Here is a 25,187-nt window from a genome sequence, read left to right as displayed (position 1 = left end):
AAAGGAGGATGAAAGAATGCTATGTGCTGCATTATTCTTAATCCGTTTCCCCCTGATTAATCCTTTTTGTTCTATACAGTGTCAGAATATAGTTAAAATTATTACAAGATGACTTTAAATTGCTTGTTACGTCCAACCAGCAGGACCAAAGACAATCAGTTTGCAAATCTTCACATCGGAGAAGCTGGAACCAAGAAATGTTCAACATTTTTGTGCTGAAAGTCTGTCAAGCTTTGTAGTTTTTAACATGCTGGAGTAATGCACACGGGGCCGTAGTAACAGAGCTACCTGGTGTGCAAACAGTTTAGATGTTTGTTTTTTTATGGCATTTCTGCCAGGGTAGAAAACGGTTAAAGAGAGCGGTGTGACGCAGAGCATGTGAGCAGAGCGCGGGCGAGCGGAAAGCATGAGTCATAGGATTTTGGATGGAGCGCAGAGCGGATTTTTAAAATGTTGGCGGGTCGCCTTACCTCCCGCTCCAGTTTTCTCCGGGACCGCTCACAGCATGAGTTCGAAGCGGGCCCGAGCGCGTGTCTGTGTTACTGCAGAAAAGCAGCAGCGCCGTGAGACATCAATCTACTGTCAGCTGTTATCAGAGGACGAAATACAAGCAGAAACTCTCAAAATGAAACTGCCAATACGCTCACTGACGGTCATTAAGTCGTTTGCTGTATATCGGTAGTATAATTTAAAAGAAATGATGACACTACGGGTCGTATTTTAACGATCTGAGCGCACGGCGTGAAGCGCCTGGCAGCAGGTGCGTTTAGGGCGTGTCCAAATCCACTTTTGCTAGTTTGACGGCTGGAAAAAAGGGTCTGTGTGCCGGGCGCATGGTTCTAAAGGGTTGTACTTAGTGTCTTCATTAATCAGAGGTGTGTTTTGGGCGTAACATGCAATCAACCAATCAGAGATCATCTCCCATTCCCTTTAAAAGCCAGGCGCGTTTGGACCTTGGAGCATTGCTGTTATGATGGAGGATTTGCACCGTAATATTAAACAAGCATAGTGTGCGTGCGCTGTGCACGAGCCTAGGAGCATTTTACTAATGCTCTGTTAAAATAACAATGAAATGCTGCGTTATTGACTTTAGACCAGGTTTTTGTTGGTCAATGGCGCGATCACTTCCCGCTGCCTCAAGATAGCAATACGCCCAGAATGCACCTGAACACACCTCCCTGTAAGACCAGCACGCCCAGAATGCACCTGAACACACCTCCCTGTACGACCAGCACGCCCATGGGCGCTCAGATGGGCGCAGGTGCATTTGCTATTTAAACGACGTGGGCACTGGACGGGAAATTGACAACTGCGTCGGTCTTAAACTAGCAAAGACACTTGCGTCGGGCTTTGCGCTGCGCCGGGTGCTAGATAGGACCCTGAGATTAATTTCCTGGTCGCACACACCTCGCGTAAAATATATAAAAATAAGACTGTCCTATTTTTAAGCTTGTAGAGCAGATCACCGCGGTGCAGACGCAGCACTTACACGCTGCTCTCGTGTACGGTATCACCAGTTTCATTGATTATAGTGGAAGCGTAGTGTTGGATGGTCTGCTCCGCATACATTACGCGTGCAGTGTACGGGTGCAAGATATATCGACTCAATATCGTCATCGCAATATATCGAAAGTATCGCGATAAGTATGCAATATTTATTTTATTTTGTGGAGCGCTGCGTCCCGTCCGTTGGCTGTGTGGCTTAGTTGTGTTTGATTTAGAGTCCGATTGAAACGCTATAATGATCATGTTTCATTGGCCAGTTACTGTGCCACTTAGACATGTTAATACACGTCAGCGCACGGGTCCACTATGTGACAAACCCTATGGAGCACACTAGGGCTGTTGGAACGCATACCGAAATTCGAATATAATTCGAATAGTAAAAAAATCAATACTATTCGAATGCTGAAATTACTATTCGAATGTGACTTTTTTAAATTAATTTTTTTATAAATATACGTTATATAGAATAAACGTTAGCTAATCATCCTATTCTCGCCTTGGCCTACCGGCATGTGTGATTCATGTCATGTCGTATGAACAATAACTTAGCCGGAGTGAGAAACACAAGGCATTGTGAGGTCTAAGCTAACGTTACGTACCAAGTAACGTTAGTTCAACATTACGGAGCTAATGTTACGTACCGAGTAACGTTAGTACACGGGGGAGGGACAGGCTGCGGCTGGAAATCGTAAGAAGGACGGGAAATAGTTTCAACATGACTTTAAAATTGACTTCCACCGAGCCAAAATGCTTATGTTAACATTAGTTAGCTCGTTCTGGCTTCCTAACTGCGTAGCGAGGTATAGTAGCGTAGCTGGGAGCTTCATGGAGAAAGCTAAAGTTGATGTTAACTGCCCTACAGCTGTCAGAGTTAGCTTCCACGTCATATATTACCTTTTAACAGCTGTATTCTCAGTAACGTGACAATCTGCTGGAAACAGGTTGCTTATAAATCACTAAAATAGTAGTGACAGCACCGTTTGGCTTAGTTATTAATGCAGTTAGCATCGTTTGTTACTTACCTAGTTTATGACAAATCGTTTCGGCCGTGCTTTCTAACATGATGTCATTGTGCTAACCGAGCACCGTTAGCCTTTACAACAGAGCCGCTTCACTACACTTGTTAGATAATGTTTCATACAGAGTTCTGTGTTGATTTGTGTTTGTCGCTGTGTGCTCGTGGTGGAATATAATGTAAATAAAGTTGCGTGCAGGTCGCCTCAAGGCCAGGCTAATGTTGGAAGTCCCTCTAGTGGACAGAACGTGTAACAACAACAACCACATGCTTATAGTGGCATTGACAATGCATGAGCCTGAGTAGTGTAGTACATATTATTTAACAGGCTGCAATTGAGCATTAAATATCAAATGGAATTCGAATAGTATTATAGAAGAAGATTGACAGCTCTAGAGCATACCACGTGTGTTCATATTTGGACAGAGTGACAGTGTGAGTGAAGAAATAGACAAAACGGAACGAATCAGAGAAGAGCAAGAAAAGTTCTGTCCTGTTCTCTTTATTTATTTTATACTGTCGAACCAGTAGAACATGTCCTGTTCTGTATTTATATATTTATACTGTCCAACCAGTAGAACATGTCCTGTTCTGTATTTATATATTTATACTGTCCAACCAGTAGAACATGTCCTGTTCTGTATTTATATATTTATACTGTCCAACCAGTAGAACATGTCCTGTTCTCTTTATTTTATATTTATTTCATGGTCCTTATTTATATATTTATACTGTCCAACCAGTAGAACATGTCCTGTTCTGTATTTATATATTTATACTGTCCAACCAGTAGAACATGTCCTGTTCTGTATTTATATATTTATACTGTCCAACCAGTAGAACATGTTCTGTTCTGTAGACATGGTCCTTATTTATATATTTTATACTGTCCAACCAGTAGAACATGTCCTGTTCTCTTTATTTTATATTTATTTCATGGTCCTTATTTATTTATTCATGCTGGACCAGTCCAATATTAATCTATTTTGATGTTTTCCCATAACCTTTGTAATTTTACATATGTTTAAAAATATCTAAATTAATATCGATATCACAGTATTCATAATCGATATCGCAATATCCCATTTGGTCAATATCGTGCAACCCTAGTGCAATGTAGCTTAACTTAAAATGAATTGAACTTTTAAGGCGAGGAACGAGAAGCAAATTGCCTGTATGTGTGAAAACAGCTTTATCCCGCGCAGTCCGTTTTTTTTGTGTGTGGAATATATAGCATGTAGCACCGAGGAGTCAAGGATCTATCAAATAAGGACAATGAGATGCAGCCTATAACGCGAAGAGGGAAGGCAACGTGGATGAAATTTAAGGGTGATGGGATGTACCCATTGTCTACCAATATCTGATAATTCTGGGTAGTGTACTTTTAAAGAACCAGCAGCTTGTCATTATTTTTGCTGCGAGACGCCACATTCAACAGCAATCTTTTCCCTTCATAATATCTCAGCTTAAGCCTTTATTACCCTTGGAATAGCATTGACAATGTCTCCACCACATCCTGTATCGTTGGCTTAACCTTCATTCAGAGCTCACAGAGTCCATAAAGGGTAAAATTGCATTAACAGCTGCTCGTAAAAGTCACTCGCCGCCTCGCACATGCTTCTGTTATGCCGGGGCTCAGCAGCTGAGAGCCGGAGTTGACATAAATGAAGTTATCCCATTTGGCTCTCACCAAACACTCAAGAGACGGCTTAGCAAAATAAGATGCCTGCAGGAAGTTTCCTCTTTACAGCAAATCCCCACCGTTTGTCCTAATGTAAAATAAATTAAGTTCCCTTCTGAAGTGATGTTAAACGGTTGTCAGTGAAAGTGATAATTCTAAGGAGGCTTTGATTAACACTACACCGATCTGTCTCTGAGAAACCTTAACACCCCCGCAGATGCAAGTTGTCCTGCAGCTTGATAGGACAGCTTGTTTATAGAGTTAGAGCTGCAAAGATTAATCGATTAGTTGTCAACTATTAAATTAATCGTCTACTATTTTGATAATTGATAAATTGGTTTAAGTCAGTAAAACTTCTGATTCCAGCTTGTTAAATGTGAATATCTTGTAGTTTCTTCTCTCCTCTGCGACAGTAAACTGAAGATCTTTGAGTTGTGGACAAAACATGACATTTGAGGACGTCATCTTGGGCTTTTTTGAAACACTGATCCACATATTTCACCATTTTAAAGATTATTTTTTTGGACATTTTAGGCCTTTATTTTGACAGGACAGCTGAAGACATAAAAGGGAAAAGAGAGGGGGAATGACAAAGGGCGGCAGGTCGGCGTCAAACCTGGGCCCGCTGCGTCGAGGAGTAAACCTCTATATATGGGCGCCTGCTCTACCAACTGAGCTATCCGGGCGCCCCATTTTCTGACATTTTAGAGACCAAACAACTAACCGAAAATTTAAAAAAATCATTCGCAGCGCTACTTAGAGTCGCACAACCAAGCACAATAATGTGGAGTCCATTAAAAGAGCAGGAATGCCATTAGTTTGACTCTGCATGGGATTATAATGGATGGACAGCTCTTAATTATTCTGATGGAATCAGTTCATTATCATTTTAAAGGGAACTTGTAAATGTCACACATCCATATGTGATGAATAAAACATTTGAATTGTTTAAACTACACTCCGTTTTGACTCCATCTGACTTAATGTTACATAGGCAGCGTCTCCTAAAGCCTACCCTTATTTTAGGGGGTTTGCTTCAGGGATTCTGTGTTGAAATATTGCTGAAATATTTAGTAATGTGTGGGTATAAAAGTTTAATACACTTATTTTGACACTTCTTTTTGCGATGAGACCATTGCATCCGTAGCATTTGAGAAGCTGGAACAGGATAATATTTTGCCTTGTTGGCTTGAAATTTCTCTGAAACAATTCATCAATTGTCAAAAAAAAGCTGGTGATTGATTTTTTGTCAATCGACAAACGATTAATTAACTTATCATTTCAGCTCTCTATTAGTCTTTGTGCTAAATAATATGGAAGTATAAATGGTGTTCAAAGGTAGTAAGACAGCGGAGTAAAAAAGCAGAATCAGAATAAGACTCTGTCGCCATCTTGAGTTGTAAACATGGGAATCTTCCCCATCTAGGGCTGCAACTAACAGTTATTTTCATCGTCGATTAATCTGTGGATTATTTTCTGGATGAATGGATGAGTTCTTTGGGTCTCTAAAATGTCAGAAAATGGTGAAAAATGTAGATCAGTGTTTCCCAAAGCCCAAGATGATGTCCTCAAATGTCTCTTTTTTTGTCCACAACTCAAAGATATTCAGTTTACTGCCACAGAAGAGAGAAGAGACTAGAACATATTCACATTTACAAAGCTGGAATTACTTTTTTTTTTCATAAAAAAAAGACTCAAACCGATTTAATCGATTTTCAAAATAGTTGGCGATTAATTTAATACTTGGCAACTAGTTTCGTATCGCCAGACCTTCTGGTTAGTCCACACAGCATACCTGGCTGGGAGGAAAACGTGCTCTGGTTTATCGGCATTTCTTTAAACCAATCACAATCGGCTTGGGCGGTGCTAAGCCCCGGACGGAGCCACGGTGCCTCTGCAAAATAGCCTCGGGAAGGAACTTGTTTTGGTGGAACATGTATACGTTCAAAAGTAGTTTTAGTCGTGCAACAGAAAACTGAGATTGGACAGATAGTCTAGCTAGCTGTCTGGATTTACCCTGCAGAGATCTGAGGAGCAGTTAACCATAGTCCTCAGAAATCCACCAGAGGTTAGAACGCCAACACAAAGAAAGAGGAAGGGGACGGATATTCGGCCGAAAACAAGGGACATCTGGCAGAATTTCCAGCGGCACAGGAGCAATCCCGGAAGTGGAACGTCGTGGATATAGACTAGTTGACAACTAATCGATTAATCTTTGCAGCTTTATCCCAATGAATACCTTCAATCCCACTTGATGTAAACATTGCATTTGAACAGGTATCTGCAGAGTGAGCACCAGTATTCCTGTATTTCTAAAATGACATTTAGTTACAGACAAACTGCACCTTTAAAACACCTGTTGTCCTTTTGTGATAAACTGTGAGACTTCCAGGATATTTATATATACTCTCACCTTTTCATCATAGCACCTTTTCATAGAGTGAGCTCTGTGTTACTGTTAAGTAAAAACTTTTCTTTGATACCACAGCGGTGTGATATCACCAATCTGTGATGCTCAATGCATGTGTAATTAATGCTTTTGAAGTGCTCACTCTCCTCCTTCTTTCTTTTAATGAATTTTAATGCATTTTTTCCCCAGAAAGCATTTTGACAAGGTGAAGGGGTGTGAACTTGTTACTCGGATTGAAATGTGGGCATCCGCAGGCAGAGAAATAGCTTTTTAAAATGTGATCATTCAACTTTGGGTGTCGTGGGTCACTGATCTCAACTGTGCCTGTTGCTCAAAATGCAACACGTCGTGGCTGCATCGCATGTTGGTCTATTGACACTACCATGCCTGTAGAGATTGGTTTAGATGCCCCTTGTATGGAGGGTGAACTACAGTTAAAAAATAGCAGTTTTGGGAAAAGCTTTTGCACATTGATTCTGAGGAACTGCCACTGAAAACTGTTTGTTGTATGTTTTGTAACGTTTTCAACCAAACTGATGAGCTTCTGATACATATGTATACCATACATATATAGAGCTCAACAGTGTGGTTCCGGAAGTAAGTATCCCGTTCATTCACACATGAATACAATTGCTCTCAGAGTCTCAGCTTTCCAGTCAGACCCAATTTATGCAACACCAAGACCCCAGTATGCAGAAATATTCAAATACACTATTTTAGAATAGGCGGAAATAACACATTTATACAGTACTGCATTAGGAAAACTGCATGGTTATTGGCTGAACTGCATTTTGTTATCATGAAGTGGGAATGTCTGTTAAGGGGAGACTCGTGGGTACACGTAGAGCCATTTTCATGCAGATATCTTTAGGTGAAAGGTCAAGGGACCCTTTTGAAAATGGCCATGCTAGTTTTTCCTAGAATTTAGCCCAACTTTTTTCCCAACTGGCATGACATGGTTGGTACCATTGGATTCCTTTGATTGTCTAGTTTCATATGATCCAAATATCTTCACTTTCTTCAATCTAATTTGAGCCATGCTGCAGCCTCTGAAAGACAAAGTCGCCCTGGCCCGCTGGCGGAATAGCAAGAGAAATTCTCCTCAAAAATTTGCATTCTCTTGAACTTTCTCAATAAGGACGTCGCAAACGACTTTGAGGCTACCCATTTATAAAATCTTTATATTTCTGACATTTGGTGAACACTCATCGCTCTGCCAGTCAAGCTGATTGTTCAAGACAATCCAGAAATAGAAGAGGGAGGTCAGAGATGAAGGGCGGGGGGTAATTTTAATACCGGATAGACTCCTGACAAGATCAAGGAGTGTCAGCAGAGAAAAATCGACCGCTGGGACACGAATCTAAAACATTCTGACACAAGACTAATCTGTCAAACACGCTGTTCAAAAACTATTTTATACAGTCTGTGAGAGAGTCTTCATGAACCACTGAAAACAGGTTTGTTTATGGCAGCAACCTAGAAACAGTTATTAATTTGGCCAATACCAGATTCCTTTAACAAGGTCTACAAAACTGACTGTAACTAGCTTAGTTCATTCTGAACCGATTTCCATAAAATGCCTGGATGGAAGTATCTGTATTTGTTATGTTTCATTATTTAGAATTTTTGCATCCTATGTAACGGTGGAAAAAAAATAATCCTAAATTGCGACCCTACTTCAGGAACATTTTGCCATGATGGCACACACACACACACACACACACACACACACACACACACACACACACACACACACACACACACACGTGAAGCTGAAAAACAATCAACTCTCCCTGCACTTTGGCATTGCTGCTGGTGTGATACCATCACAAGATGTTCTCTAGTTTAATTTTCAGCTACAACACCTGGGACATATCTTATCTGTATGGACTTTCCTCTTGTGTTTGTTTCCCTCTCTTGTCTTGGTTGTCAATCAGATGAAGTGACTCCCAGCGACATTTGCAGTGAATTGTTGTGTTATATCAACCATGAGTGTTCTGATCAGAGGCGAGGGAGTCCATACGGTTACACCGTAACTCTCTTTTATGTGACATGCCTTTTTATTTATTTATTTTTCTGGTAAAGGAAGAAAGGAAAGCCAGTCAGTCCACGGTGGTCTGTATCCATGAATCACAGGCTCAGGAAATTAGGTTCTGGTGGCTTCCACAGCCTCCTGTAGTTGTGCTTTGTTGTCATGGAGAGACGGATTTTCAAACATCTTAGTATACATACAAGCCTGATTCATCTTTTGGCTTTGGCCTTTCCTTAAAAGGAAGGCGCTCAGGTGCTCATCCAGGTGCTTGTAATCTCTCTACATGCATCTCCTGTTGCTTAAATTGCCTCCTCGAGTCCTCCACTTGCCTCCCTTCCTGGAGGAGAGAGGCAATGAGCAAATTGTGTTTTAGAGGGATAAGACGTCCTTTCCTCTGAAGCGTCACATGAATTCGTCAGCTGTTTGGGTGGAGATTTTGAGCTGCACAGCTTCCGGGGAAGGCTGCTCTTATGTTTCCTTGCCTGTAGTCCCTCGTTAACCCTCCTCGATGCTCGCTCCTCGGTCCTCAGGCTAGAAATAAGAGCTTTGAGACAGAACAACTTCCGGTTAAGAAGAGGACCGAGGAGTCAAGGAGCTATCAAATAAGGGCCATGAGATGCAGCCAACGTGATATTTAAAGACATCACGTCTTCATCAAAACAATTATTCAATTCATCTCAAATAATCATGGCTCGGGCATACTTTCTGCCAGTGTGGACAGTGGTGGACTTGAAACGGTCACGCAGCTGCAATGTTCAGTTTTCAATTTTGCTTGAGACTAAACTGTTAATTGATTATCTAAAAAAAAAATCCTAAATTTCCGGTCAGTTCCAGTCTGCTTCATGCTTGACTGCCAAGGTCACTAAGCAGAGTCTTTAAACCTGCTAATGGACCCAAACATCTCTCATAGTTTTAGTGTAACATGATGGGAAACCAAGACGAGAAGTATTGGTTACAGATGGAGAGTTTCTCTTCTAGACGTTCTGGTTCAAGTCAAGTTTATTTCATCCATAAAAATGGAAATTACAGTGCTCATACCGACCTTAATGCCCATAAAAAGATAGAGCATAAATACAATACAAATATACCATACAGTGCAGAAATTATAAAAAAATGTACGTTTAAAGTGCTTGTTGTGTAGCCTGATAAGCCAGACCCACATCCAGATGTTGGGTCTGGGAACTCACCATTGGCTGGGCTCAATCCGAGGGGCGGGATAAACGGTTGTCTTTCAAATTCCCTCTGCACTCATAGCCAACCAGAGCCACGCTAGTGGATAGATTAAACTTTTGCCGTATCCGGTCGGCAAAACTCCTTCAGTGGCGTTCTTTGTTCTTTTCTCAAAGAAAAGCTGAACTCCAAGTCTTCCAGAGTCGCAGCCAAAGCCGATTCCAAAGGCCGCTGTTCACCAGCAATAGCATCCATCTTCTTTGTTTTCAGGTAGCAGGGAATTCACGCGGAACCGCTGCAACTCTGCTGTCCTTATGTTAAGCCCGCCCACCGACTCTATACACGATGTGATTGGCCTGACCAGAATGTGGTTTTTCCAGCTCGCAAGCCAACGGAGAGTTGCTAGACGACCCTGGCTGCAAATTACATTTGCTGCCGCTAGAGTGTGTCTAGATTTCTAGGCTACTTGTTGTGCTGTCTGATAGCCTGATGTATAAAAGAGAGAGCATACCGCTTAGTTTGTGTCACAGGAGGCCTTAGCCTACCACTACGTTCCATAACCCTACCAGTCAAATGACCATGAAGAGGGTGACCCGGGTCCCTCGTTATTTTCTGTGTCATTTTTGCCAGGCGGTCATCATATACTTTATCTACTGTATTTAACTCTCCCACCATTTTTCCAGCCCTTTTAGTCACTCTTATCAACCCTGGCCTTCTCAGTTGCCCCAGCATTCCCACCCCAACCCACCACACAGGCAGGGGTAGCGTGGTCTGCCGCAGGAGCAGCGACCGGAAGCAAATAACCCAGCATCATTTTTCCGAAACCGCAGCTATGAAGTCAAAACAAAGAAAACGGTTGAATAAGAGTCCTCTGGAAGTGTCCACACGGTGCTTACAGTGTTAAGTGTCTTCCATCTGGAGGAGTGATTCTGTGAGCAGCTGCAATTTACCCAGCAGCGGGTCGTGCCTTCACAGCCGCTTACGTCCACGAGTGGGCTTATTTTATTTATTTTTCTGGCTCAGTTTCTCAGACACACCTGGAGAAGGAGTTGTCGCATCATTCAAATGTCACTCTCCCACTGTGTTGGACTGCAGGCATTTTTCGTGAACGTAATAACCTTTTAGAGAGGAGAGCAGTTTAGTGTCTTGCTGACCTCATATAGCCTCACACCTGCCTCATCATAGAGCATGTCATCCATTTCTTTGCTGGAAGAACCTTCAGAACTTTACCAATACCGTGAAATCGATACCGGTTCCTAAACGAGATATAAAACAAAAAGAAATTACAACATTACACATTACAGCACAAATCTTTTCATGCGTCTTTCAGCTCCTACTACGTAAGCCCCGTCCTGCGTCTCTACGACGTGTAACGTTAGACAGCCAATCGCAGAGATTATTAAATCTTGGTAGAAGCATGCTGCGTGCTGATTGGCTCTCTGACGCTGATGAATGGTGACTGTGAATGACGAGGTGTTTTTTCGAAACTCGATACTTTAGAGGCAATTCGGTCGGTGCCTAAAAAGTATTGAATTCGTTACCCAGCTCTAGACAAAAGCTGCAGTGAGAAAACTGACCTCTATCACAAAATCATAACACTTAAAACACAGCAGCTCTTCAAGCACTTAAATCTTATTTTTTTAAGATCTGTATCTCCAAGTAAACGACCAGAATAGCTGGTGTGATCAGACTTGTGCACCAAAATGCAAAAAAGGCGAGAGAAGGAAGCATCTACAGCCTGAGAAAAAAACTGAATAACAATCTCCTCCCTTCAATTGTTCCAAATTATGAATGAATCTCTTGATGGCATAATCACGCAGACAATTTCACACAATGTTCTCGCATATTCGGCAGCCAGGGGCAATCAGCAGCAGCGGCAAATTGAATTTCAGCTTCTTCTTTTTTTTTTTTTTGTGCGTGCTGTTCGTTCCTCTTTCAGTTGCTCACACTCAGTTTGAGGAACAGGACCAAACACGCCTATCTGATCAGCTGTAAGCATCTAACGCTTTCAGCTCTGCACTTCACAGTTGGGCAAGGTCACTAGTTGAATTCCCCAAACCAAATTTTAAAAAGCAACAATGATCACGACGCCCTTGAGCCAAACAATTTATCCCCCAGCTGCCGCGGTGGAGCTGCCTACTGGCACAACAACAGAGGACAGTTTGAATGTGTTGAAAATATGAAGAAAAAAAAAATTGAGTGAATATAAATTAGGCTGTTGCTGAATGTGAGCATGAATGTTAAGCATATCCCCTCCAGGGTCAGAAAAAACCCACCCTGTAGCAGCAGTTAACCGTGCGCTGCATGTGTCTGATGATATTCTATATTTTTGTTCTTGTCAACAAATTTCAAGTTCACACTGAAACCAACAGGAATGTATCTACTAACAAGTGTGTGTGTGTGTGTGTGTGTGTGTATCAAAGCCTGATGTATCTTCTTCCTCTGTGCATACAGCTCCGTGGTTGTCACACGTACAAAAATCAAAGAGTGATTAAAGGCAGGGTTGGTAACTATTTCTAATATACACTTTTCTATGTATTGTTTGAAATGGTCTTTACACCTCGACAGCAATAAATAACTTATGGGCTCTGAAAAAGGAGATCGTCGGTCATCTGTAGCTGCTGGAATCCTTTAAAAACGCCCACCAATCACTGAAGAATCGAAAAACTGCCACCTTATTCAATACTTAAGGAGTAAATCTCATCAGCGTCAGTGAGCCAATAAGCACGCAGCATGCTTCTACCAAGATCTAATGATGTCTGTGATTGGCTCTCTAATGTTAAATGTTGTAGAGACATGCAGGGAAATCTCTACGTTACACAGACACGGGACTCACGTAGTAGGAGCTGAAAAATACATAAAAAGGTTTGTGCCGCAATGTTGTACTTTATTTTTGTTTTATAAAATTGGTTTAGGAACCGGTATCGAAGTCACGGTATTGGTATCGACTTTTTTTTTGTAACGATACCCAGCCCTACCAGTTTGTGATTGGTGGAATTTAAAATCAAATGATTTTTACAGATTTTGTATTCTTGATGTTATTTAAGTTCTGAAGGTTAGTAAAAAAAAAAAAAAAAAGAAAGTTCTCCCTCGGTGAAATCTTGTTTTTGTCCATCCCTCAGCTCCAGCCTGCAGATAAGCTGATGGAGTACCTGATCACACTGGGGAGCTGCAGCATGTCACAGTCCTTTCTCATCCGTCACATCCTGGCTCAGATCAGCGCCCTGGCCGACCAGCTCTGGCAGGCCTTCCAGGTAGACGCCACACTGCTCCTCCTGCATTCCCATTATTCTCTTTTTCTGCTTCTGCCTCTGTCTCTTTCTGCTCGGGGACACCGTTGATCTCTTGACTGCCTCATGATTGTATTCTGACAGTTTGTGTATGTTTTGTGCTGCTATGTCCCTCACTTGCAACAGTATTGTTGTATCAATTGTATTTATAGTTCATATTAGTCTCGTTTCAACATTTCATTTCCGGGGTTGTTAAGGTGCTGCCAGAAATTACGCACGATGTCCCTCTTTTCGGCCGGATGTCCGTCCCCTTCCTCTTTCATTGTGTTGGCGTTCTAACCTCTGGTGGATTTGTGAGGACTATGGTTAACTGCTCCTCAGATCTCTGCAGGGTAAATCCAGACAGCTAGCTAGACTATCTGTCCAATCTGAGTTTTCTGTTGCACGACTAAAACTACTTTTGAACGTACACATGTTCCACCAAAACAAGTTCCTTCCTGAGACTATTTTGCAGCGGCACATTGTGATTGGTTTAAAGAAATGGCAATTAACTAGAGCACGTTTTTCGCCCATCCAGGAATGCTGTGTGGACTAGCCAGACCTTCCTCTGCAGTGCTGTGGAGGAAGGTCTGGCAATACGAGACTATTTCCTTTCAAGCAATGTAGCATTTAAAAGTTTTTTATTTTTATTTATTTATTTTTTTTAACCGAGTAGTGGACACTTACGGAGAACAGTGAGGTTTTAACTGAATATTCTCTGGTCCAGCTCAGCTAAAAACACACTGACTCAGACCGAGCCTGTTTGTAACTGTTAGGTCACCAACAACTTTCTCTTCGCTTAACCTGTTCAACTGACTTCATCATTTTAGATAACATGCTTGACTGTCCTGCCGTTACAGACGTGAACTAACCACAAAAATGTGGCGTTATTGTTGGCATTTAAAAGGAGTTTTTTGCAAACCATATTGAGATCAACAATCTCTCTTGTGCTCTCACTAGCTTTGTCTCGGTTTATTCCTCCCCCGCGTTTCCCATTCTCTTTCATACACTTATTTTATTTCACCTTTTTGCCCTTATACTGCAAGGCTTCAGATGCAAAGCCTTTGCCTTATTGACTGGTTGCCACGGCCACTTCTGTACAACCACAATCAATACTGCGTCCCACCAGTTTCCTGTCTGCCATGTATCGAAAAGAGAGAGCTGCGTTTGGCCGGCTGGCTTCTTGACAAAGGCAGAGCGGAGTGTCAAGCCGCTGGGGGTCCTTTGGAAATGGAAATTTGTGAAATAGTAAAATGGATACAGATGATTTTACCCCCTTCAACCCTCCTGCTGAGCGTCCCTCCCACTCAGCGGGGTCGGTCATGCTCGCTTGCGCCTGTTTTCCTCCTCCTTCTCAAGAGAGCCTCTGGAGGCTGGCAATGCCAAAAGAGAATTTTATCAACACTGCATATTTGAAGGCCAAGTTAAAGAGAAACAAACAGCTGAACCCACTGTTCCACAGGAGATATGACAATGCAATACAGCCTTGTGCTGCGTTGGAGCCATTGTCACCAACAAACCAGCAGTGATGGGTGTTTGTAAGTAGGGCTGTGTATTGGCAAGAATCTGGTGACACGATACGTATCACGATACATGGGCCACGATGCAATATATTGCGATACTGTGCGTAAGGCGATATATTGGGATTTTTTTAAAGTAAAAGAAAAGAAAAGAAGTTTACTTTAGGTAAACAATTCAGTACACAGAAAATCAAACTGCCAGTTTGGGATTGTGGTTCCCAGGTTCTTAGTGAGCTAATGTTTATATGCTAAAGTAGGCCAAAGTTCAGCCATAGCTACATTGTTAGCTTCTAGCAAAAAGTCAGGGACTGCTACAGTATTGCAAAATAAAATATCGCGATACTCAAGTGTATCGATTTTTTTCTTACACCCCTATTTGTAAGCAAGAAACTCATGTGTCAGTCCTCCACACTCCAACTCCAACTCGCCCAGCTCACACTGGTCTGCATCCATCAGGCTGTCCATGCAGTCATCGTGCACTGTGGTCTGACGCCACACACACCTGAAGGTAAAGGGACACAAACCGTTTAGAACCGTTGAATTTGAATTCGAACGGTACTCAATCCTACTTGTCTGTGTACGGTGTATGTTCATTTTTACTGACAATTCAACGTGTAGCTACCGGTCAAAGAGTTGATAGAGAAAAATATAGACAATTACTGAGTGTTTGATCACTTTTTACAGAATTGACCAGGTTGGTCACACCCCAAAGTGTGACTGATGATTTCCCCCTCGCAGCCATTAGCGTGCCCATGGAAATGTCTCCATCTCCACCGCTCATCTCTATTCTCTCAAGGCTAAAGAAGGGCCCACGAGACTGCTTTTGAAGCCTTGGTGTGTTTGAAGATCTGATTGGCTTGTAGCTCCACGCCTGCAGCTCTCCGAGCTTCGTTCTGTCAGGGCGAGAGGTCTCGGGGGAGGTGCTGCGTGCCTCTCGTTATGTAAAAAAACTGGAGAGGACAGGAGGCTACATCTTCATTTCCATTAACATTTCACGCACTTCGCTTATGCTGTTATCCAGAGGGAATGACAATTCAATTTTCTAAATTGCCACCATCGCAAGCAAAGTTTGTCAGAGTTTGTAGTTACAGAGGCCAGAGGTTATAAGTTACGGTAGGGTAGAGATGTGGTAAATATAGCAATAAGATAGAGGGAGGGTACAGGAAGGTTGGGTTGAAGTAATTAAAGCTGTGGTAGGCACTCTATTTTGGCAAAAAATCCACAAGAATCTTTCAGCGTATTGTCATTCTAGTGGTCTGAGAGAAAACTAGACTTCTGCTCCTCCTCTTGGCTATATTTTCATGTAAAAAAATCTAGCCGTGACGTGACACTTTGGCCAATCACAGGTCATTTCGGAGAGAGAGAGAGAGAGAGAGAGAGAGAGAGAGAGCTATTGGCTGTTTTGCGCATTCATTGCCCGTACGACAAAGAGCGGAGAGAGAGAGCTGCTGGAAGAGGTCTCCCTACTTCAATTTCTTCGTCTGCTATAATGGATGTGTTGTATCAAATAACAAACCCTGAAAGAAGTTGCAAGTGATGATAAACCTCCCATTTTTTTGTATGTCGTATGTTTGGGCACTACAGGGTTAAAATCAGTAATACTATTCCCCTATGGATTCAGAAAATAATGGGCCATTTCAACTGGAACCTTTTAAGATTCTAGGGTAAAATCAGCTGCATGGAGGTAACTTATAGTGACATTAAACTAGATGTCACTTTGCTGAGGACCTTTTGGGACTCCACAAAGACTCTCCGGGAGTTCCTTGTCCCCCGGTTTGAATACCATCGCGCTCCACACTCCCTGAATGAAACTGTGAGCTTTCATAAAGTCTCCAGGCTGAGTGCTGCCTCGGCTCTTTGTCAGCAGCAGCAGACTCGCGGCTCCCCGTCAATAGTGCCGAGTGAAAAAGTATTTCTCAGCGTGGAAGAAAGTGGATGGCGTCTCTGTCTCCGTTTTACTTCAGTTGCCACTCGTTTCATTCTGTTATTAAATGTCAGGATGAAAGGTAATTTCGGGTTGTTTGTTTTTTTCAATCTGGACCCTATTTATCTATGTTTTTGTCTGTAGGGGACTGATAGGAACAACAATCTTTGAAATTAGTCCATAGATTATATCAGAATACAGCATAGAAAATCTGCTTAGAAATATAGCAAATTTTGGATAGAATAGAAAAACACAATGCAATTTAGCTAAAGAAAACAAATCACGTTCATTATCAATTTAACAAATTGTGTATCCAAATACAATACACATTGTCTATAATAATAATAATAATAATAATGATAATACATTTTATTTATATAGCGCTTATCATGGTACTCAAAGACACTTTGCAGTAAAACCAGCACATATAGCACATTAAAAACAGATCAGCATTAAAACCAACACATAAAACAAGCATATTAGAAGCAATTAAAAACCATGAAACCAGTAACTATCAGGTGAGAAATGTTAGACTATTGTATGTGGAAAGCTAATCTGAAGAGGTGTGTTTTCAATGTGTCCAGGTCAGTACAGTCACAGATGTGTATGGGTAGGGAGTTCCAGAGGGAGGGGGCTGCAATGGTGAAAGCTCTGTCACCCCAGGTACGGTGCGTGGTCCTGAGTGGTGGGGAGAGGAGGTCTGCGTCAGAGCAGCGGAGGTTACAGGGGGGGGTTGTGGCAGTGGAGCAGGTCTGTGAGGTAGGACGGAGCCTGGTTATGGAGGGCTTTGTGGGCGAGGAGGAGGACTTTAAACTGGATGCGTTGGGAAACGGAGCCAGTGGAGGTTCTGAAGGACGGGAGTGATGTGATCACGGGAGCGGGTGTGGGTGAGGAGACCGGCAGCAGAGTTTGGGATGTATTGGAGTTTATTTAAGGCTTTTGCAGGTGAACCATAGAGGATGCTGTTGCAGTAGTCAATTCTGGAAGTGATGAAGACGTGAATCAAAGTTTCGGCAGCAGAGAAGGTGAGTGATGGGCGGAGACACGCAATGTATTTGAGATGAAAGAAGGCAGTTCTGGTTATTTGGTTGATGTGGTTTTCAGAAGTGAGGTTGCTGTCGAAGATGACTCCCAGGTTACGGATGTGTGGGGATGGAGACAGGGTGGAGTTGGTGACAGCGAGACCGAAGTTATGGGTGTTCTTTGTGAGGGATTTCGGGCCTACGGGTCTATGGGCTCTTAACGCAAAAATTTGGATATGTGACGAGGGCTGGGAAGGTTTTTTTGTGCAATACACTTACAATAAACTTGCCTCAAACATAAACAAAGAAAACCTTGTTGTACAAAGTTTTCAGATAATGGGAAACAAAACAGAAATAAAGTGCAATACACAATTTATTTCTTACAGCAACAAGTGCTCTGCAGTGAGTTCAATATGTGTCTACTTTACACACAGTTGCCATACAGCCCAGTCGCATGGCAGTTCGCAAAATGGTTACGTTATTGAATCTATTGCTTCGTGAACAGGACACAATTATGTCGTTTTTTTCGTGTGGTGATTACGAATTTTAATTTAATGTATTTAAATGGGAGGCATGTTTCGTAAACACAGCATGACAATGGTAGGGAGTAGTATGAAAAGCAGAAAATCCGAGCAGGGAAGTTGGTCGGGGTGGAGGATGGGTCAAACAATACAGGACTTTCACCCCAGAGACCGGGGATCGCGCCCGGCGTGTTGCAGTTCCTTTCCGCGTTATTCTCTTCCTGACCACAACCGCCCCGTTGTTGTTGGCGTGTCCTGCGTGTGACGGTACCTTTCCCAGGTCTTCTTTTCCTAACCTCAACCGTCCCGTTGTTGTGGCGTTTCATGTCCCTGTTGTTGCGTGACACAGAGACCGCGGACCGTGTCCCTGCGCCTGGGGATCGCATCCCCGTGTGGCAGTCCCGTTGTTGTTGCCGGCGCGTGGCGTTTAATTTCCAAGTTGTTGCGTCCCCCAGAGCAGCCCAGTGTCATGGCAGTTCGTGAAATGGTAACGTACGAAAATCGTGACCTGTACACGAATCAATAAATCAAAATAACATGACCATTTACGAACTGGCGTGAGACCGGGTTGTGCCATACAATGTGTGTTTAAAGTATATATCCATTTACCAAATGGAAAGGCAGCAAGTGCCACACCGGGCCCCCCCTCTAGACCCGCCCCTGTCCTTGTGTTGTCGACCATGCAACTTTTTGTTTTTCTGTGTCAAAATTTTGATGTTTTTGTCACTTTTAATGATGTTTTTGTTGATTATTTTCTGTGCCTTTTGACGTTTTTGTGTCCTCAACATTTGTTAAGCTTTTTAAACATTTTTTTTCAAATGCTATAAAATTGAATTAAACTTAAAAATTAAAAAAGTAATGAACTGATAATTTATTTCACATGTGAAAAGCGTTGTAGGCAACCATCCACGTTATTATTATTATTTTTTTTTTTCAATTTGGTTGAAAGAAACCCAAAAATGGGTCAAATGTGACCCGAGAACAACAAGAGGGTTAAATATTCGCTGTTGAAAAGCAGCTTCAAAGCTAAAAAAAAAAAAGTATTCCGTACAGCCCTTCAAATTAACAAAGGCAGGTGCAGCCTTTGTTAATTTAGTTATCAGCATGGGCAAACATGCCCTGCAGCTGCCCTGCAGCACAACATCTGAGAGCGCAGGATGAAAAGCCTGAGCTGCCTTTTTCAGTGAGGCACTCCAGCTCATCTCCATACTTATGTGATGTAAGTAAAGTGAGCAGCGTGCGTCATCAGGTATCCATCAAACGCTGCGTTGCTATGCATTCCCATCTATTCCTGTTTGCAAGCATTGATTACAGCTATTAACACAGAGCAATAGTCATGCAAACTGCAAGTCGAAAAAGTGCATGACTCCTTCAGGGGTTTAAGTGATTTGGAGCTGTAGTTTCAAACATTTTCTTTCTGTTGCTTTTACGAATGAGAGAGTTACTGTGTCTCCCTGAGTCTGAATGAAGCTTTACTGAGGCCTTCTTGGACAGCAGGTGATTTGAATTAGGGCTGCACAATTAATTGCAGTATTATCGAATTCACAATATGGACTAATGTAATATCCAAATCGCAGAGAGGTGCAATATTTGTTAAAGACAAAATATGTGGCAAACCATTCTGAATGAAGTATTGTGGTGCTGTAGAGACGTCCCGGCCTACATATCCTATCCTACAGACCATATCCATCCTAAAGGCCCGGACACACCGAGCCGATAATCGGCCGTCGGACAGTCTGGCGAGGTCGGTGACTCGAGTCTGTTCGGTGTGTTCCGTGCCATCGTCCATGCGAGGGGCCGTCGTCCTTCACTTTGGCTGATTTGACATGTATAATCGGCGGGGTGGGCACTGCCGGCAGTCGGACTCAGACCCATCTGATTGGTGGAGAGCTAACCAGGAAACGGGGAGCGGGATGAGCGTGACTAGAGTCTCTCAAAATCTTTTAAACTGACCTTTGTCGATCTGAAATGAAGACAGATTCAGCAATACTGCATGGCCTATTTCTCGCTTAAAGTGTTTTCAGAAACACGTTTCACTAAACACTAATTCCTTAAACTCCAAACACATCCACCTGCCACTCTAGGATGATTAAACCAAACACATTAGCTGTGTTGGGAACCGTTCCCTATCACAGAAATAGTTCCCTGTATAGTGTGTTCGCCATTCTGTAGTGGTGTTTGAATTCTCCGTGATTAGTTTCATTCACTATATAGTCCACTATAAAATACCCACAATGCACAGCTAATTTGAGTGTACATACGATGTACCCTACATCTTACTCCCGTATACCACAATGCAACGTGGCCCTGTTTTCCCGGGGGAGGAGAAGAAGCAGAAGTCACCGCAGAAACTGAAAAGGAAAAATGGAGCAGGCTTTGGTTTGCACTAGAAATGTACCATGCAACATATATAATATATACAACCTGTTACTGTTCTCCTGAGTGCTCGGTTGGTTTCAGGGACGTTTTAGAAGTATTTTAGTTTGGGTTTGTTTACATGATGCTGGGCATTTGTAGTGTCTGAAATCTGGTTTGGTCGTTCCCGATATAGTTCACTATTTAATAAACACTATATAGGGAATAGTGAATGAGGGAACGGTTTCGAACACACCTATAGACTTACTGCAAGTTTCATCCAAAACAAACAGACCTCTGTACGAGTTTGAACTTCCATGGCGTGTCAGTCGGCCATCGTCCTATCTAGCAGCCAGCTGCTGTGCATTACGTTTGGTGTCTTTGTCAGTGATTTATGTGGGTGTTTAGAGTCCGTTAACCCTCCTGTCCTGCTGATAACAGAACCATATGGTTCGCTGGTTGGAACCTCTGGCCAGCCATCTCTGCAGAGAGTTGACCCCCCTCTTCATGGCGGATTTTTCTGGCAGCAGATTCAACATATTTCTATAAAAATAATGCAGCCTTTTTATCCTGCATCACAAAGTGCCTGCCTTAGCAGAGAAATGCCCACAGAAAGTGAACAAAAGTCTGTAGGTAACTATGTTTACATAGTTAGGATTTTTTACTATTTTTTTGACTAGACAATCTATTAATTAAAAGGAACTATTGACAAATTAAGAAATTAGAAAAAATGATTTGAAATTAGGGCATTGTTGCGGAAAATGGAAAAAAATGTTATGAAAAAAAAATACCTAAAACTACAATTTATTTCTTTTACTTTCTCTATACCTGTTCATATTTCTGTCCTTGTGTTGCTGCAACAAATACATCTTCCCTCTGAAGATCATTTAAGATGACTTATCTTTATCTTAAAACATGAAATCAAACAGTAGAAACGAGAAGAAAACAAAGACATTTATGTGGTTTAAAAAAAAAAAGTGTTAGACAGATTGGACATATGTAATGGAATTTATTTAAACAGGGACAATGCACAATTAAACATTAACCTTGTATAAGAACAAAGAGAGATGCATTGTACCAGCAAAGGTAGTTTTCTGTCCGTCTAAAATGTACATGTGCAAACTGCATATCTTTGGTTACCAAAGATAGTTTGAACAGTTTTGATGTCCGTGTTTTAGTTATTGATGCACCGATGTGAAAAATTGTGGCCGATACCGATAACCAATATTAATATTGCTGTTATGGCCGATACCGATATTTACCGATGCCGATATCTCTGTATAGAAAACAAATTTTTATGATAATCAAATAAAGAACTATTTTACTTATTTTTACTTTTGTGATTTATTTTCCGAAATGACTGATATTGGGCACCTTTATCTGTGTGCAAAATACGACTTTCATCAGATTTTCAGAAGAAAAAATTAATATTTACTGTATATAATTATATATAATTTGACATCGAACCGATGCCGATGAAAAAAATGACCATATCGCAGGCCGATATATCGCGCACCACTAGTTTTAGTTATTGGTTTTTGTCTCTCATTTACATTTCACATCATATTTACACATTGGAGTTTCCTTAAAATGCATTGCATCTGTTTTCAACAACCCTTTTTTAAATGCATTCTCATAAGATTCTCACCAAAATGGCTGATGAACACGATGTTGCTTTGTAATTTCGGGGGCATGGTGTCCCAGGGAACATCATAGATCTTTTTGCAAATGAACTGGGTTTTACTGGAAGATTTCTGTTGGAGAAGAAACTGACATCTGTTGTAATAAACACGTTAGAATAAGACCAGGATCAGTAGTGTAATAAATTGACTGTACATGTAATGTACTAACTCTAGAAACTCTTTAACAAACACGTGAAATACTCATACTACTTTAAAACATTTGCAATTCCCATATGATAAAGATGTTGTTACTTTTTACAGTGCATCATGGCCACAAACTGCTGTTATGTTGAATTACCTAAAACCATTTTGTTCCATAACCTGTAAAACCTGTTGCTAAAGAAACACTATATCTTAGGGCGAATAAATATTTGCCCACAGTTAAAGGAGTCGTACCAAGCCATAAGCCGTCTGTATCGTCACCGTTAAATTCCCAAGCTGTAGTTGTGTTATTGTTATAAAGATAGTAACATCCAATCATCAGTGTACCAGATGCCAGACATGCCTCCACCCTTCTCCAGCTGGTGGTTAAGAGAGCAGATCGTTCCCATCTGTCCAGGGACTCTCTCTCTTAGACTCACACTTTATGTCCAGAGGTTGAGAGGACAGGCGATGGTGGTTCATACATCATCAGTAGGGATGTCCCGATCAGCGTTTTTGACCTCCGATTTTTTAAATATTGAATATCTGTCCCGAGCCGATATTTGTAGTTGCTCAGATAATAGAGCTGCACACCGTTTTTTTTTGTTTACAAATAAACGTGACATGAAACAGCCCCGAAATCACCATCACCAAACCCACCAGACTCCATGTAAATAATCACTACTTTTAGCGTGTATAGAGCCAGCATATTTCCACCAGACTCCTTGTAAATAATCACTACTTTTAGCGTGTATAGAGCCAGCATATTTCCACCAGACTCCATGTAAATAATCACTACTTTTAGCGTGTATAGAGCCAGCATATCTCCACATGTAAATGGGTGAATTAAGAGTTTAGTTCAACCAAACCAGAGTGGTGATTGTTGGAACAGTGGAAAGGTGAGCCAAGACGGCTTTTGGTAGTTTTATTTTGGTTCTGTCGACTTTGAATGAATAAATTACTTATTATTTAAATGTAGTCTGGTGAGTTTGGCAATACTGATTTCGGGGCTGTTTCTTGTTAAACAAAAAGATTCTTACTCTTTAACAAAAAGGTCTATCTCTGTAGGGATCCTTTCCATAATGTTGTCAGACACTTAGAATAATAATCTGAGCCTGTCGGCGGCAAAAACACAACTTTTAGTGGACTTTAATTAAAGGTGTGCAATTGCCCATTATCGTTACATTGCAGCTTGTTTCTTGCTTAATACTGGACCAATGTCAAAGATTTTTTTTTTTTTTTTTTAATTAGGACAAAGCACATTAATCAACATTTCTGTAAATGCGCCAGTGTTAGCCAGATGGCTAATTTTCAACTGTAGTCCTAATTACCTAGCATGCATGTCTTTATGGTGTGAGGAAACCGGAGCACCGGGAGGAAACCCACGTAAACACGGGGAGAACATGCAAACTCCATACAGAAAGGCCCTGCCCACACCAGGGATCAAACTCCCCGGACCAGGGATCGAACTCTGCAGTGCCAACTTTGCTGTGAGGCAGAAGTGCTAACTACTGAGCCACCATGATTGTTGTTCCCATCAGCCACTTAGACACAAAACATAGGAAAACAGGGTCTAGGTAGAAATAAAACTAAGTTACTCTTTAAGTTTTAATGTTAGTTTTATTAAAAAAAAAGACAAAGAAAGGCAGCAAATATTCAAATTAAAGCTCTTGTTAGAAAAGTGAAGTGAATGTATAAAGTATACATTTGTTATATAATTTAACACTGCTACATAATGGCTCACTGTGAACCTTTTGAGTTTCAAAGCTGTCATAGGGATCATCTAAAGAAAGGGTGTTCTGGATGCACTATTTCAAGGACATAAAGTGGTGGTGAGTGGAGGCATTTAAAGTCATGAGTATCCATCCCATCAGGAGCCGGGTTGCTGAGGCCAGAGTTTCCTGTCTGACATCCACCCTCAGAGACACTGTCCTCGGAGCAGCGCAGCATACAGATAAGCTGTGCCATCTGGGTGCTGCGTTGTTCTGTCAGAGGGCGTGACAGTCAGTGGCATACACCAAACAGCCACAGCCCCTCAGGACAAAGCCACCATCAAACCCAGCAATAACACAAAACCACTGGGCGGTGTAAATGCCAATCTGACCGTATTACTATGCACCGGTTGTCACTGTGTCTGCTTTTTATGCAAACTGTGGGCGGTCTAGAAGAGTGTAGGTGCGTGGAGAGCAGATAAAGCCACAGAATCTCAGTTGGATACTGTTCAACAAGGAGAAAAATACATGAGTAGACAGATTCAGCTCTTCAATTATTTACCTGTTTACAACAACATCTGCAATGGCTTTGAACAATAAAATAAAATGTGTAGTGCTGAAACGTATGATTATTTTCATTATTTAGTATTCTGCTGATACCTTGGACGAATTGATTCATTATTTAGTCGATAAGATGTCAAAAACTAAACTTAGCACAAAAAGTAAGGACATTTGTGTTTGGTAGATTATTTCTTTGTGGTAACAATGCTTTTTGGCAATAAATCTTATACCGTTGGAAAGCCTGTTTGGTTCCCTTTGAAATAGTGCCCCATTTGTAAGGAACATGCATTTGTGGGATGAGCAGCAGCGCTGAGTATGTGGGTTGCGCCCATGAAAAATTTGCCAAATCTTCTCTGGCAATGCCAAACAGCTTATTCTGCCATTGACTCGTTTGGTGGATTGGATGATTCTGCCTACGGCAGTTGGATCGTAGGGTCAAAGTGTGGAGAAGATGTGGAGAACGCTATGCTGATTGCTGCACCGATAGAGTAACACCTTTTGGTGGAGGCAGTGTGATGGTGTGGGGCGGCATCTCCCTCACTGGAAAAACGAGGCTTGTCATCATTGGATGCAATCTCAATGCAGAGAGATACAGAGATGAGATTCTGCAACCAGTGGCAATCCCATATCTCTACAGTCTGGGCCCAAACTCCATCCTCTAAGATG

At 41.8% G+C, this 25,187-nt stretch overlaps 1 protein-coding gene across 1 annotated transcript in view; it reads left to right on the top strand.

Annotated features, from left to right (window-relative positions):
- Positions 1–25,187, top strand: part of mei4 (meiosis-specific, MEI4 homolog (S. cerevisiae)) — a 73,217-nt gene that overhangs the window by 7,945 nt on the left and 40,085 nt on the right. Inside the window, exon 4 of the mRNA XM_031293056.2 lies at positions 12,937–13,068. Coding sequence (XP_031148916.1) covers positions 12,937–13,068 — 132 coding nt within the window. The remainder of the gene's footprint in view (positions 1–12,936; positions 13,069–25,187) is intronic.

The sequence above is a fragment of the Sander lucioperca genome, chromosome 19, assembly GCF_008315115.2.
Source record: "Sander lucioperca isolate FBNREF2018 chromosome 19, SLUC_FBN_1.2, whole genome shotgun sequence".
In the NCBI taxonomy this organism is placed as follows: domain Eukaryota; kingdom Metazoa; phylum Chordata; class Actinopteri; order Perciformes; family Percidae; genus Sander; species Sander lucioperca.
The sequence above is the reverse complement of the archived record's forward strand: the minus strand, read 5'-3'. Positions and strand labels throughout refer to the sequence as shown.